General features: G+C 36.2%; 1 protein-coding gene and 1 long non-coding RNA gene across 2 annotated transcripts; one reads left to right on the plus strand and one right to left on the minus strand.

Annotated features, from left to right (window-relative positions):
- Positions 1-5520: 5520 nt before the first annotated feature.
- On the plus strand, positions 5521-6574 carry LOC136237142 (uncharacterized). The gene is made up of 4 exons (XM_066027446.1): positions 5521-5730; positions 5837-5986; positions 6105-6290; positions 6348-6574. Exons 1-4 carry the CDS (start codon positions 5590-5592, stop codon positions 6384-6386), a joined length of 516 nt encoding a protein of 171 aa, XP_065883518.1. The 5' UTR covers positions 5521-5589; the 3' UTR covers positions 6387-6574.
- A 2359-nt stretch (positions 6575-8933) lies between these two features.
- On the minus strand, positions 8934-16526 carry LOC136268993 (uncharacterized). Its single transcript, XR_010707182.1, has 2 exons — positions 10202-16526; positions 8934-9187 (listed from the first exon to the last, which is right to left on the minus strand). It is a non-coding gene; the product is annotated as an uncharacterized lncRNA (long non-coding RNA).
- Positions 16527-17637: the final 1111 nt, after the last annotated feature.

A 17637-nucleotide genomic window follows, 5' to 3' on the forward strand; every position in this document is an offset into this window, starting at 1 on the left:
ACTTGACTCCTTATGTGTGTATTGAGAGTGTGTAGTGTATGTGTGTTTTTATCAGATCTTCTTCTTAAACAGCGACCTCAACAATATGCCGTATTTTTACTTTCCATTCAATTCCTGAGTGGATGCCATGTAAAGCAACAGAAGATCAAGTGAAGTGTGTGTATGCGTGTGTGTATGTGTGTGTAGTGATGATGTTAATTAAATCTAATCCAAAACAGCCAAGCTGTAAAAAAAAGAGTGCGACCCTCAAAAAGGCTATGGTGAAAAAAGATGTGAAATCCAAGGTGGCGGCCAAGAAATGGCTGTGATGGTAGGTTAATGGTAAAAATTTTAATAATGACAATTCAGGTGAATTTTGTGCCAAGACCAAGAGGCACCAAAATTCACCTGAATTGTCGTTATTAAAATTTTTACCATTATCCTACCATCACAGCCATTTCTTGGTTGCCACCTTGGATTTCACAGCTTTTTTCACTTTTTTTACAGCTTGGCTGTTTTGGATTAGATTTCACTTCTTTTTGTATTTGTATACCCCAAAGCCGGCCTATGGCCAGCTTTGGGGCTTTTCTAACCTATCTTTTTTTCTTTACCACAGGAAGAAGAAAAGATGAAGCAGATGTTAAATACTTTAAATATTTCTGATTTTATCAGTAAATGTACAAATTATATATATAATACATATGTTTATTACAGGGAACTCTCTACATGGTGGTTTCTTTGTAACTGAACACTCTACAAGGTGACTTCTTTCTAGCTGATTTCTCTACAGGATGAATTGTTTGTAGCTGAACTATCTACAAGGTAACTTCTTCTTTATGATCTCTCTACTAGGGTGATTTGTTTGTAGCTGAATTTTCTACAGGGTGATTTGTTTGCAGCTGAACTCTCTACATGATGGTTTCTTTGTAGCTGAATTCTCTACAAGGTAACTTCTTCTAGCTGATCTCTCTACAGGGTGGTCTGTTCATAGAGCTGAACTCACTACAATTTGATTTGTTTGCAGCTGAACTCGTGGTTTCTTGTAGCTGAACTCTCTACAAGGTGTCAGTGAACATTGTATAAAGGTGTTGGGGTGGTAAATTTTTGATGGCAAATGTCCAGAAATTTTATTAGCAAGTTTTCTTTTTTGACATATAAGCAGAACATTAGCTGCACAGATTGCTTTGGAAATGTCCAACGTAGGTGCTTCTCTCAAATGTTACTGCCTAGTCACTGAAGAAATTTAGATTATCAAGTATGGTAGTTGTCTATACCATTACATACCAATGTGCACATACCATAACATTACATACCATACATACATAACATAACATACATACCATAACTTCCTATATATTTCCTTTAGGGAACCTGGGCCATAAGAAGGATGAAAGATGAGATGCATTATAAGTGACACAAGAAAAATAGAACTTACGTTTGGACATCCTTATGCATGCAAGGTGGTTAGGATACATATTATGATTACACCAACTTCGGTAACAGCATAGGCAATTTGCACACATTCCATTGCAATGACTATCATTTGTTGGCACATTTACAAAATCATTCCTGTAAGTTGATGATTGCATTCATGTCACTATGACACGTATCCATGGGAAATACTGTCTGAAGTTTTATACAATTAAAGCAACAATTATCAGCATTCTCTAGTCCTTAGTAGAAGCCAAGATGTCCAATACAAATGAATGGAAGGAAGCCTCAGAGGATACTTCAAAGGTTTCCAACTGTAATATAGAAAGCCAATGCAGGAGTCTGGCAGGCTCTGAACATTAAAATGATCCAAACTGTAGAGAATTCCATGACATTCCCCAAATGAATTCATTCAGGGATGATTTCATAACTTCCCTAAAGAATTCCTCTTTCAAATTTGATGATATAAACTGGGACTTGCTTGATAGTTATTCACTTCTGTGAGATCAATCATTTTTGAACTAAATCTCATTCAATTAATTGACCAATCAACTCAGACTGCTGGCAACATCCTAGACCTTATTTTAACTGACAGTATTTTTCAATATACACATATGACAATCCTCCACTGCCCATCCCTTAATTCTGATCATCACAATATTACAATTGATATTTCTATATACCTCTTGAACTCCAAGCAATATCACCGGACCCACACAAACTTCAAGACTACAAGGGTCTTTGTTGTTTCCATGCAGAGTGAATTTAATGACTTTATCTGGTCATAAGTGGATGGATGCTTTCCTGTTGCTCCAACACATCACAATAAGCAGTTACAGCCTGCCTGATTTAATTCACTGAGATATTCAGCACTATGTAAAATTGTTTTAGAACACTTACATGCAAACTGAACTTAACAAATATGCTACTACAGACAAAGTACAATAACTTCTCTAACCTCCTTCAAGCTAAAATTAATTTAGCCTATAAACCCAATCTAATAACTTCATTTACTAATGCTATGTATGAAGAGTCTATCTAAATCCCATATCACATAGGCTGCATTAATATTACTGACTCTTTAATGATTACTTTACTACAAGCCCCATCTGATCCTAGTGACACTTCAACTGTCCCTATAAATAAATGTAATTTTATTTCTTTGCCCATGAAGTCAGTAGGTATTCATTTTATCTATGACTGTTCTATTAGAGTACTTTTGGCTGCTCTGATCTAGTATCTCAACCCTTAAATACCCTGGTATAGTCTCAAAGAAACTGTTCCTATAGAGAAGACTGTTGCTTACTACAGACACATTTCACTGTTATTCTACCAGCATGATACAGAGGGTAGATCATCTGGATTGGATATCTACTGTTGGAGGCTGGAAGTAAAAACATACTTAAGTTGATGAGGGCATGATAACACTGGTGAGAACTGGTGTGAACCGTGACATTGTTATCTATAATACCTTATCACACAGCCAGTGGGGAAGTTGAACATAGTACATGGGGGACCTCTTCTGTATTCTTGACCTTGTGGCAATGCTGAAGTGCAATTGACTCTTAAAGTGACTCGACATTGCTAAGAAAGTGTTTTGATTATGGTGTATGCGCAAATGGAACTCTGGACAAGTGTCTTGATTATTATGTGTCCACATTTCAAGGTGGAAGTTTTGAGAGGTTATGCTGACTGTACTATACGTAGTTGTTGTAATCCAGTATTTAAAGTCTAAACTGATCACCTGAAACACTTGCAACAGATGTCAGTGCAAGCAGCTGCAGTCAAAGAAAGCCAATAAATCATTTAACTGGAACACATGTGGGGTACCAAATCAAAGGCTGAGCACCTATATTCTTTGCATTGTAAAAGACGACGGCATATTAGATGGGTAAATTTAACCTCAAACTGCATAATATATTATATGTATCAACTTTGTAGCAGTTTTATTACTGCGCTCTTCTGAATATTGTACAGTAAGCCTGGTACGGCCCTTATTGTATTAATGAATCAGTTCTTGCACTTCTGTGTTATCTTTGTGTACACCCTACCAGTCAGTCTATAACACACAGCTGGGTACCAAGAAAAAATAAAGATGGTATATATATATTCATGCATGGTGGCTTCATAAACAGTGTGGATAATATGATACTTCCCTTCAGTTTTATTACATCACAGGTAGCAATTACATATTACCCTGGTGACACCCAATCAAGTGTTCTACTACTTTAAGAAACCATACAGCTATTAAGTCTGTCTGTGTCACTTTCTAAGCAGTGCTGCAGTGTGTCTTTATATTGGCCTGTTGCCTGTAACATACATGTATGCTCATTGATTAGTCCCTATAGCTATATTGAAGACTTACAGGATGAGAAATACAGAACTCGACACATAATGTGGTCATGTGGCCCAGTGTAATATGTTACCAACTACATACCAATAGAAAAAACAGAAGTGGCTTTGCTAGACAATTAGAGTTTGTGTGGTCAACACATTAAATAGTTCCCAGCCATGCAACATATCAACACATGCACAAACAACTACCACAAACAACTACCACAATCATGACATCATGTTTGTATGTGAATGTGTAACTTTGTCCCTCATCTATATGTGTGTAATGATGCATTGAAATATTTGTGTTGGCAGTTATGTTTACAAATAGACCACAGTAAATATAATAATATATTACAAGGAGAAAACATCCTGACTGCCTGGCAGACTCCTGTAAGCATTCGAGTGTTAATCGGATGACTGCAGGTTCAAGGCAGTCATGGGTTTTTACTTCTTTCTCCACCTTTTCAAACATATTTTATGTAACAACTTTAAACAGGCTGTAGGACCAGGTGTCCTACAGACCTTCAGCACTTGTGCTGTAAAACCTTAATAAATAAATAAATATAAATAAATAAATAAATATAATCCGGTATTGATTCTAGTAAGAAATATATCATAATTCTAAGGTTGTTGATGGGGAATTACCATGTGCTGAAATTCATATACAGTAAATTTGATAATACTAGCTAACTCAATATCAATTACAGTAAAAGCACTTACAACTTCCCACAAATTTAATAGTGCATTTAAAACAGCTACCAAATTGTATACAGTACACAGGCACTTTGGAAAGAGAGCATATAATCCAAACATGTGAAGCCTTCTAAAATTTAAGATGACAATTTTTTACAGGTTATCATAACACCTTCATAATCTGCCCATGGGTTATACGGGCAGTTACTACAAACATGGACAGAATTGTAGAAACGGAATGTTCTGTGAAGCCATTCAATGCACAGAAGAAAAGTTACTTATTGTGTTTACAGATTCCTCAAAGCAACATTAATATTAGAACTGATTGTTGCAGTGCAACTAGTGATTATGCGGCTGAGACATCAGGAGGTAGAAAGAAGGCACTACAACAAATGGTTTGTGATAAAGTGATAATGTGTTTACAGATGACACTGAGCTTGGCATGGGAAATGATTTTTAAAATTGGTGTGCCCCAAGATCAGCAGAAACTGATATATAATTTTGGATTAATTACAACTACATCTTCATAGGGATAAACTGAAGAGTGACTACAATGGGGGGTGGAAATGAAGAATATATGTACAAGACATATTGTCACTCTTTAGCTACAAACAACTTCGGATGATTGTTAGGAGAAAGTGATATCTCCTTTATAAATGACATAGAAGAAATTAGTTTAAGTGCAACAATTACAAGAGAATGTAATTCAATACACAAGTTCTTACTTTAGTAAACCTATCTGTATTAATTAGATGAATGGCATTTTTTTGTGTTCTTATGTTTAGAAGGGTCAAAAATGATGAAATATTTAACATTATTAATAGTATAGTCAACCACTATGTCATTCGTATGATAAAATGGTCACAATCCTTGAGACCCTCCATACAGCTGCCATGGAAGAACACTTCATTTACTAAACTATGTAGTCAACAGATGGATTAGTAGTAGCTTGGTGTGAACTATGTTTGGTATCTTAAACTTTTAACAATAGAAATTGATAGTCATCCTTACCACCATGTAAGGTAAAGAATTATGTAATCACAGGAAATAGAATCCCTGTTGTTATCATATAAAAGCAGCTGACAACCATGCTGTAGGCATAACAAGTTTTACTGTAACATAAGTAGCAGTGTCAAAAGATCTGCAGAGATGGAAACAGAGAGACCAACAAGGATATCTATGGCTTGCCAACTGGACACCATTGATATTGTAGAGGAAGACAGCAGAGCAATAATGTTGTATACTGACAAGAGCATCTACAACATGCTAAAGAGATCAACAGTCAGTAAGGTAAGAACTATAAAAACACTTAGCTCTAAGCAGCCTATACATAGATGTACTTACTTAGCTTGTGGTAGTTAAATTACCTTTACTATAGTTCTTGTGTTTCCTTTAGCCAACATACTCCAGTCTTGGACTGCAGGATACTGAACAAAAGGTGGTCCTTCAGAAGACAGGGCCTTGTCCTCAGTGGTACTCTAGATGGAGAAGAAGAGAATTTGCTCTTAAAGGAAACTTCCTCTACTATTACAAAGCTCACATTAAGGTACGTACACAAAAACTAAATACAAGTGTATATATTCTTTTTCCACAAATGACGTAGCTTATATACCTTCCAATAAGTGTATGTAGCAATGTGTTACATATACTCCCTATTGTTATAGAACAAAGATAATATCTCAGTTCTTGGTGCTATCTACATCAGAGGAGCTGCCATTGATGAGGACACAGTTAAAGGATCAAAAAATGTCATAATAATTACTCCACCAGTACCCAGGAGGGTTGGTATGAGAGATGATGAGACATCAGTGTTCTATATTAAGTGTAGTAGTGTACAACAAAGAACTGAAGTAAGTTAAACATCTCTGATCACACCCACACTGTTTTACTATTTCTCTTTAATATAGTGGTGCAAAATACTGAAAGCAGTTGCTAACAAGAGATGAATTTTATTACACAAACAACTGCCGAATTGGCTGGCACAGATGATATACAGGATACATGAGACATTTTATAACTAAGTGTTGTATTGTGTGTGTGGCTTGATTGCCTATATAGCTGGTCTACAGCTGAATGTTAACACTTGTATGGTACGTATGTATGTTATTGGATGATTGCACTGTATAAATTGAAAGATTCTTATATCATAATGTTAAGGCTAAATCATATGCTGTAAATAGCCTTCAAATGAATATTACAAAGTGTAAATCATATCAAATGCTTGGTCAAGCTGCTAATGGAGTTAGCAGTTAATTTATAGCCATTACACCTAGGGCAGGTACCTGGGTGGAGAGATGTAAATTGGATGCTTAACTAAGTGATGTGGTGAGGCAAAACTAATGGAGCATAATTGTATTTGATGTTTTAGGTTGACCAGAAGTATAACTGAATTTTTGTTGGGTTGTCAGGTCACTCTAACATAATTTATTCCACCAGTAGCAAGAAAGTTACAAGTTGGCTACTGGGAACAGTAGCAGGTATGCATAACTGTCTGTACATTCATCATACATAAATGAAATCACAATGAAAGTGGAGGAAAAGAATTCTTTATAGTGCCCATATCAATTAAGACAAGTTTCTGGTGGAATTTATGTGAGAACTCTGTTGTTACAATGTTTTGCCAGGCTCACTAGAATATCATACAACTTACGCACACAGAAGTCTAATGATTATCACAATGCAATGCATTTTCCTATACCAAGTAAAGCTCTACTGAAACCTCTCTAAGGTTGCTATATACATAATGAGCAAGGCCAAAAGTCAACTTACCATGTTCCTAAGTATGTTTGTTATTTTAGTTCAGAAAGCAACCATGTAATATTCACACAGTGCACTACAATGGAGGCAGCATACAATTGGCGAGCATGCAAGTACATACCACACAACAACCATTATACATATTATACAATCATGTAACCCATTATGATCAGTGTTCAGTCAATCACATGACCATACACATTCATGTAGCAGTGAGAATACACACAGAAGATGCCTTAGGCACTAAGGGACAAACAGTCAACCTTGTACATACATACTTACGCAAAGGTATACTTTCTGCCCATGCATAGCTGAGGGTATATTGTCAGGGTACGCTAAGAAACAAACAGTCTTAAATGCTACATATATCTTAGGTAGATCTACTTGTCTCTGAAGTTTCAATTTGATCCTTAGCTTCCTATAGTCTGTCCCTTTGTCCATGTGATAATACATCTGATAGACAGTTCACAAAGAAGTGTAAACAATAACTGCTGACAGATTTTAAATTCATGGAGAGCTATCCTAACAGTTCAGCTTTTTTACGTGACATAGAGGGGATCACTAATTTAATAAAGTACTGATGAATATGTTAGAGAGTTAGTTTAGTGCACAGCATGAGACACAAGGTCATGTCACAGTTCATTAGGCAAACACTTGCCACCAATACCACATGTAACAGTCATGTGTGGGTCAATGGATGCTTAGCATAGTTTAATAAAGTAAGTTATTTTAGTGAATGTCCTTCACAGATGTTCTTTGCCAACATTTAACCAAAACATTTCCATTTCAATTTCTATGCAATGCTACTAGTTGTTTGCAATGGTGCGTGAGATACTGTATATCATATGGTATGTACATCTAAGGTTGTTATTACATAAACTCATCCCTAATACCAGTATCTACGTAACTGTATACACATACAGTAGAGCATCTGAAGTAGAATTATAGATTACTCTGTTCAAAAGAAAATTTGGATAAAATGCCTCAGTGCAAACATCATAGAACTAGTTTAAACGTCCATTTCCTGAGAATGAGGAAACTTTATATTCCACTGAAAGATATCTTGTATCACTGGCTGATCTAAGATTTTCATTGGAATATTTCCACTTGTTGAGGGCAAATGTACAAAATTAAAAGGTTTTAAATGAATTTCACTACTGCTATACCGCTAGTAGCTGGCCCTACATAAAAGCCTAAAAACCTCACAGTATACTTTGGGGTGGCATATGTCCACCACAAAACCATCAACACATAACTTAATAATTAAATACCAAATACTGTATGTCTGGCCTCCCCCACATAATTATACTGCTATCATGATACATCGATATAACTGATTGCCACCACCTTATTATATCAATACTATCGATATACTGTGGTAACACTATTTCTATTATGTTTGTACCGAGACATTTCAATTGCTTTCACACAGTGCATTACTAAATCCTCAGAAATGGTGGTGTAAACATTATACCATGCGATGTATCACAAAATAATAGCATGTATACTTAAAGATGTAACTAAGTGTTACTTCCAGCACCACCCTGCATGATTAAGCAAAGGATATGATGTAATAAGATCATAGTTTTTTATTTTTTTTACTTGGATACCTGCTAACATACCATCAGCCCATATCCCTTGACAGTAAGCAAGATAAAATGATACAAATACAACACTTCAAAGGATTATTAATGTTTTGACAAAATCAGCTCAAAATGTATGCACATGAAGTTAAGTTAACTCTGGGTGCCAGTAATATAGTATGTGTGAAACACCCAGTTAAACAGCTAGCCATGCATGAGAGCAGCATGATGTATATCAGTGTGCACAAATATGTGGTGTGCATGTGTGCATATACAGTTTTCATACAGTTATAAATGTTGCTAAAAGAAGGTGTCCTCAAAACAGCCATGTAGCCATATAAGGTAATGTATGCGTGTCACTGTTCCATCATGGCATCATTGTGTTCCAATAGTAGAATACCATGAACCTAAACAAAACAATAAGTCAAAATGTTGCAGTTCTTACGAAACAGGTTCCTACATTAAGCAGTATTAAGAATTCTAAGACTCCTACACACGACACAAAAATGAGTAACAATGATTCCTGGTACATAGTTTAAGGATATCCTACAATTTAAGCACATAGAAATCTCTCTGGCAAACTTCAATAGTGTATATATTTCCTACTGTCTCTATAAAAGTCATATCATGGGTACTACATTTCCTACGCACAGCTGCAGGTAAATTTTGGCACATTATCCCATATTAAGGTTGGAACAAGGTCAAAGTAGCTGAGTACCTGATTTGTACATTTGATTTGTATATATTTATGCAGTTATGTGAGAATGAAATCCCCAGAAGGGTAACTAGCATCACCATGGTGACTATAAAGGTGTAGGTTAGATGCTAACATACCCCTCCACTGAGAACCATCTGGTCATAATCACATCTCTAATTAGTACACCCCATTAGTTTAGGTTAGCTCCATTACTGTGTCTAGCCAATATTAGTGAGAAAGTTATCACATGAATGTGAAGTATTCAATACAGTCTACTGGGTCGTGTCACACTCACTTACACACTTCAGACTCGTGTGGTATTAACAAAGACAAGTTACACAGAGCTGTGTCATCAGTGTACTTGTGCAGTCATACAGTAACCAACCAGCAAATTATTGTGTGTAACCATCCCTGCCATCAAGTTACATGAAATAAATCCTGAACTTTTATTGCAGCACAAATGTTGAAGGTCTGTAGGGTCACCTGGTCCTACAGCCTGTCTATTAATGTATGCACTTTCTCTAAGTACGTATCTTGTTTCTTGTATCTTGCACTCTACTGGTATATATTCAGCATTTAAAATATAGGTACATGAATGGTCTTAACTATATCCCTAAACAACTACACAAGTAGCCATATAAGGGCTGGTCCATTATGGTTAATTACATTTCATGGTCTTCATACAGTTCTTGGTAAGAGGCAAACGTATTATAATGTGACCTACCATAGTGAGGTGTCTTCCTCAAAATATGCCCTTCGGCTTTCTTTCATAAAATCAAATTACATGCACTTGAAGAAGAGATCAAAATCTGTGTGGGCAAATTAAAGACAAAACACAACATCAGTTAGACATTGGCCACATAACAGAGTGGAGTATGAACAGTAACGCACAAAATAGCTATACCATTTAACATTAATAAGCTGGTAGCTTTGAACTACTTAATACGTCTCAAATTACACAAGCTATAGCATTTTCATGGTAAAGACAACTAACTGAGAAAAAAGTTAATCCATCACCTTGACTTACATTAAAATTGTGACATAGACATTGAGATATTATTTCACTGACAAGTAATTAAATTCTTGGTTCATAATAAGCATTACATTTACCACACCTAGATAGCTGCTTTATATTCTGTGCCTTATAGTATTTGGAGTAGCAGTTGGGCTAATTTTCTTATCATTGTGTGAAACAATCAAACACAAACAAGGCGATCATAGCAAAGAAACCTAATCGTCAGTCCTGAATGAAAGGGAATAGAAAAGTGAAGATATCTGACAGTAGGGTTACTATATTGTGTCCTACAGGCATTACATTACAATAACAAGGCACTACATTAACAACTAAACATACTAAGAGTTAATGCCCATTATAAACTCTTGGACATACGTACAGATTACTCAGCAGGCAGATGTGTACATTGATTTTATGAATTTTCCACAAGAGCAAACTTTAAGTAATATATCTCTTGAATCTCTTCCTGACAATTTTTCATGCCATGCAGTGTTGATAGTGAAGTGTACATGCAACCTACCAAAAAATTCTGTATAGGATCAAATTTATAAAAAATGCAAGCTGCCCAGAGTGTACTGAACAAATATTATACTCGAATCTAGGGATCTGTGCACCTCACCTGCCCTCAGTATCATTATTTGTACACGCTGTCTGAAAACCACATGAACTTATCTATGCACGTAGTTTGTTTTACAAAAGGGTACTGATAGTGCAGGAAAATTTAGAGGGAGAATAGTCCTTGCTAAAAAAAAAGGCGATGAAATGCTAAAATTCCGGAGTGTGGGTGGCGTCATATGACAAATCGCGCTGCTGAAAATAAATCACAACATTCTCTCTTCAACTAACTTTCCCTACTATATATGGTAATAAATTTCAGCATTCCAGCCCACTATTGCAGCTGACCATTTTACAGTTCACTCACTATTCACGCAAACAATGGGTGCTTTGAGCACTTCACATTATCAATGTTACAAATATGTCTTATATCAAAGCAATGATAAACACAATAACCCACTACAGATAGTTATCACCAGACTATCATGATGGACAATAATAAACTATTATCAACATGAAATGAACACCAAATTGTTATTAATTGGTAACACAGGTGTGTTAATTCAACACCAATCGCATATGTCACAAGGTATGTCATCATTTAAGCCTACAGATAACTCTCGCATACAAAACCCATACTATTTAACACGTACCTCTTGATGTTACACATGTATGTAACTGAGCTTATCTACCTACACTGCTACTCAGTAACTGTATTTACTGTAGTAACAATGTACACAACCATTAGAAACCATGTGACTACGGTACTGACCATGTGACTAAGGTACTGACCATGTGACTAAGGTACTGACCATGTGACTAAGGTACTGACCATGTGACTAAGGTACTGACCATGTGACTATGGTACTGATGATTCTGGACATATGAAAATTTGATATTAATACGTGTGATCTAATTTCACTAGCCAACACTCTGTTGACTGATTCATAGAAAAGCAACACATTCATTAAAAATATATCTGGCTTTGCAGCCACACCAGACATAGCTTAACGATAGTTCACAGTATGCAGAAAATTATGTGTTAATACGTATCACAGTAGTAAGTCTGTAATTCAAGTACAAGAACTGCAAAAATACGTATGGCTGCGTGAGATTAACCCAGCTCCCGCAAATTCACTGATGTATATTTGCACATTAACACTATATTATTCACCACTAAGCGTCCTCCAACCACATGCATAACATGTATTTGTAATCAAACAGACTGTCGAGGTGCTATGATTAAATAATGTGATAATTTAAATATCACGGTACACAATCAAAATAACATTGCATATTTGTACCATTTATAGAAGCTACAAAAAGTATTGAATTAGTAAACACACAAAGTGTTAAAGTGAGCAATATGATACTCTGCACAAGATAAAGGCAAGGACATGACTGTGACAATGTTAAACTAGATGTCAATAATACAATAGCCATGTACATGTTTCATCATACAAATGGGTTAACTGCAGTACTTCTTCAAACACTTTATATTCACCATGGTGATCTGTGATATCACAAGGTTTCAATCTATACAGTGAACTACTAAAACCACTGTGTAATAAGGTCACCAGTTGCGCAACTAAAAATCTCTAACAAAGATGTTATGCAATAATTAAATGATGGCAGCTAAAGATGTTTAAGACCTGGACATCATTGAACTTTCTCATTATTATTAAGACTGGATAACTAGCAATCGTTCGCATCAACAGTCCAACAAGTAAATATGCAATTACAATCTTATTCTTAAAGTAGTTAAATTCATTGTAAAATTGAACTGTGCTATAATGTGAGCCCATAAAGTGCTGCAAGTTTTGGAGCACTAGTAAACTTTGAAAAGCAAAACCATTTTATCAAAACAGGTTAACAATCCATTAATCCTTCATATTTCTGTGATTGTGCAGTTTTAAACATAACAAACTAAATCTTTATCACAAATGTGTGCATGTAGTATATATGATTATCACACAGTTCAGCTGTAAAACCAGATGTAGTCAGAGATGTGCGATATGCCTGAAACAATGTATCTGTATCTAACAGTTGCGTAGTTGTGATACAGTACATTTTGTACATCAAAGAGTGGACGGCTAAAAATTTTTCAATCAACTGGCATGCAAGCTATCGGTTATCCCTGCAGCTGTAGCGCACAAGTGCAACTAGGGTGCTACTAAAGGCCTGAGGATCTATAAATTCTGTAGATTCTGTGTATGTATGTGTAGAGTATTATTTTGTGTGTATGCATGAGCGTGCTTGGTGTGTGTGTGTTTGGTGAGTACTGCATAGCCGGAATCTTATGACGGAATTTTTTTTTGCACATTTCATGAGTGATAAGAACAGCTTTACAAAAATACTACCATACATGTACTACTATTAATTGTTCCTGGGATATTGTGAATAAAAAGATGTACAAAATTTGCAAATCTCCACAAAAATTTGTCCCTCCAAAATTTCTGGCTATACAGTATGTGTGTGTGTGTGTGTGTATGTGTGTGTGTGTGTGTGTGTGTGTGTGTGTGTGTGTGTGTGTGTGTGTGTGTGTGTGTGTGTGTGTGTGTGTGTGTGTGTGTGTGTGCGTGTGTGTGTGTGCATGTGTGTATGTAGCAACTAACTGTGACTCCCAGCTTATATGTAATGTGGTTAACACAGCTAACGCCTAACTCTTATATTTTTGATAATAATTATGCTGTACACAATGTATCACTAGTATGACCAAACCTATCTCTTAATGTGTTGGCTGTTTACAATAAAAAATCAATACTACAGTGGAGCCTGTCAATCAGGACACTTGAAAAGGCAGATACCTGCATAATCTGGACACTTGTTGATGGTCCCAAAGTATCCTTTAACATGTAAACTGACCTGGAAAAGCAGGACATCTTGATAATCAAGACAATTTGGGTTGCTCCCAAGGTGTCCTTAACACACAGTTTTTACAATAATAATAGGGTATGATGTGTTGAAAACTTCCTAAGAAATACATACAAAGTATGTATGTCTTCAAATTGCAAATCATTTCTGATCTATAAGGAATAAGGTTCAGGTCACGATACAATAATATGTGATAGTATGGTATGAGGAATTAAACACTAGCTAGTACATCTTCTCTTGAGTACTTGCATGCATGCAGACCACCAAAATCATTATACTGGCATAACTGCAGAAAATAAATTCATGTATGACCAGAGTCACATAAGAAACAACTGCAGGCTGGAATAGTGGAAAACTTAAGAATAAAAATGAGGGTCCATTGTCACCAGTTATAAGTATAGTAGCATGCTTCAGTGCTAGAACTGTTACGTATCAATTGTGGGTGCCTTCAATACCAAAATACTGTAGATCCAGCCTCATAATTCCTTCACAGTGCCTTGGCAGTATTGGTTAGGTCCAACTCTAAAACAACCTGAACCCTTCTGGAAAGTTTCAGCTATGATGTTCTGTTGAATACCATAGTACAGAAAATTTCTAACAGTACTAAAAAAAATAGCATGAGTAAATTTTTTTTTCAGTTTCAGGACAATACATAATATTCGACTGTACGAAGTTCTGCCAAAGTGCAAATTTTATGTCAAAGGTGTTTGGTAGTATTCCTCATTTTAGAGTATGATTGGCTCATGTCCATCCTAATGAACCTTAAGCCAAATGAAATCAGCCCACTTCTTGCCTCTTCCATGTGCAGCTCCTTCTTGCTACAAACAGCAATTGTTTGAAATATCAATTTGGTCTGGAATTTGAGTCAGTTGTTTGCTTTTTTGTGTTACAAATCTGTCATAACTGGGCTATGATCCTGAAACTCTAGTATAGCATAGAGCTAGTACTTCATAGCTATGGGATTTGATTCCCAGTGTTGGGGTTTCCAAGTAACAAAACACAATACTAATCATAGTGTGGTAAATATAACTTAAGTTACTTTTTAAGAAGCCATGATCCGTTACTACAGTAGTAATGAGAACAGTAATATTATTGCATAACGCAAAGTCACTATAATCATAGCTAAGTGAGTCCAGTCTTGTCTACAAAGCTGAGATAAAGAAAGCAGCCCATGTGGAAGTACCATCAGTTCCACAACACATGTAGGGAGACTTTTACTGTAGTTGGCCGGTTGGCCTTAACAAAAGTAACTTGATGTAAGATATTAAGTTACTTTTCATTGGAGTAATATGTAACTTTAACTTATCACATTGAAGGTTGTTAGGTGCATGGTAAGTACATGTGCCTAATCATACAGTACGGTAGTACTGTATATTAGGGATCACAGAGGTTTGGGTCTTTCTGGCCAAAAAAAATCACCCAAAAACCAACTTCACAATACCATCCTGGCACCTTGGCAGTATTGGTTAGGTATAACCAAGCCCAAAAGCTCCTTTAGTATGATCCCAATAAATTGTTATGAAATTTAAAAAAAAAATTCTATGTAATTTTCTACTGCTGTCAGCATAACTCGATAATGGTTAAGGCTCAGGCTTAATTTTTTCACTGTTCGACGTCGCTTCGTCATGAGACGCGCCTTTTGGCATACCACAGTACATACAATGCATGCATCACGTACTTACTTTTGTCCTCCTTTGTGCTCCGTTTCTTTTTGCTGACAACCCAAGGTGTCGATTCATGGTAGCACAATGCATGGCTTTCATACATTTGTAAACGGGAATCGTCTGTATTTTTGTAACTGGATTGACTGTAAAGGCGCTTCTGATACTGTTCTTCATTTGTAACGCTGTGTAACAGGCTGAAAATAGTTAAAAGCGAAGTATAATGGCCACTTTGATTCACTTTCGAGTCAGTAATTGATAGTTAGGGCATGCGAATCATCCATATTTTTCATGGTGACTGGATTGGTTGCAGAGGTGCTTCTCCTACTGTTCTTCGTTTGTAACAGGTTGAGCATAGTTGAAAGCAAAGTATAATGACCACTTTATTTTAGAGTCAGTAATTGATAGCTGGGACACGTGTTCAGATGAAAACATTAACTCTGGCACTATCCTTTCTTTTGATGCAGTATGTATGTGCAGGTTCACCAGTCATAATAATGTTACAAACAACCCATGACTGAATTAGGGATTAAATGTTCCCTAATATATCTGCAGGTGTAGGCGACCTCCCCTATGATCCTTAATTGAACTTAAAATTCCTAATTTTTCCTTTACTGTATAACAAAAACATCGTCATTAGGAAAATGAATTCACTCTCTTGGGTGGTGTGATTTGCAATCACTACATGTACTAATATTTTGACTCCAGTTTCTGTGCAAACCCTTCCTGTGGAGCATGATTCCCATACTGCATTTCGCTTGGTAAGCTTAATGAAAGGCACATTATTTTGGCCATGTACCACATAGAATTTTATGCCTTGCACCATTGAAAAACCTCTAGTCTCTTGTATAGCTGCACGTCATGTTGGAACTTCATGTTCATCCACATACACTTAACAAATATTATGTGCTTAATATATACATACACTTAACAACCAGATTCACTCTATGGTACACGATATACATTACACTCACCAAGTAACTTGCCAAACACTGTTGATTGTGAGTCAGCAGCTGGGGCAAATAAAATGCTGTCCATGTGAAAGTACACGTACTCCCCTACAATTTTCAGTAGATCCTCAGTTATCTGATACTCATTTATCTGTACTTTGTTAATCTGAAATTGAAAATGACTGTTCTATTAGAGTATTTTGAGTTTTGAGTGCAGGTGTATGTTCTATTAGAGTATTTCAACAGTGTTCTGTATATAAAATGTATGGGATTCAGTTATCCGAACAATTCACTTGTCTGGAAGCTTTACCATTGCCTGGGTTTGGATAACCGAGGGTCCACTGTACTACAGGTTACTACATACAAACACTCTAATACAGGTTTAACTCAGCATGAATCTTCCGTGAAGGGCACAGTATTCAACATCAGATACATGCGAGTATAATTAGGAGCTTCAACAATTTCATATTCACAATAGAATAAGAAAATGATCTCACTTCACCATGCAAGTATCAAAAATTGTATTTACTGTAAGCATAGAAATTTTCGTCATGTATAAATTTTTGTGGATTTTGTGGTTTTCAGCTGATCCACGAAAATTAATCCACATAAAGCTGATCCACGAAAATTAATCCATTTAGAAACTCACGTCTCAGCTCGAGCAAACCTATTAACCGTTGCCACCAATACACTTTCCTTATACTATTAACGCGCATGATATATTAATTCTATGTAATGCGCTACACGCGACCTGGCAACGATACGTGCACCTGTTCACCACGTGAATAGATACTGATGGCCTTGTTCAAGTATCTAAGACCCGTTTCCTCTGATTCCAGCTGGCAAGATTCTTTTGTGGTGAGTCAACCCCGCGAAATGGTTTGCTTAGTCCCAGATAAGTACGCCAGCGTAAATTTTAAACGCGACCTTACAGCACGAATTTTGCTCCCCATTAATTAAACCACAAAAATTTTACCCATGAAATTTAACACGCTTACGGTGTCTTTACCAGTTGGGCATTACAGTAGTACTACATTACAGGCATATACTTACACTGTAAAATATTTTGTCCATTATACTGCATAGCTAGATTTTTTTGAGGAGG

The sequence above is a fragment of the Dysidea avara genome, chromosome 10, assembly GCF_963678975.1.
Source record: "Dysidea avara chromosome 10, odDysAvar1.4, whole genome shotgun sequence".
In the NCBI taxonomy this organism is placed as follows: Eukaryota; Metazoa; Porifera; class Demospongiae; order Dictyoceratida; family Dysideidae; genus Dysidea; species Dysidea avara.

Bases quoted from the DNA above. Each gene is read 5' to 3' on its own strand.
- LOC136237142 (XM_066027446.1), top strand. From the start codon at position 5,590: ATGGAAACAGAGAGACCAACAAGGATATCTATGGCTTGCCAACTGGAC. The intron at 5,731-5,836 runs GTAAGAACTATA...TGTTTCCTTTAG, and splicing joins AGAGATCAACAGTCAGTAAG to CCAACATACTCCAGTCTTGG. The intron at 5,987-6,104 runs GTACGTACACAA...CTATTGTTATAG, and splicing joins ATTACAAAGCTCACATTAAG to AACAAAGATAATATCTCAGT.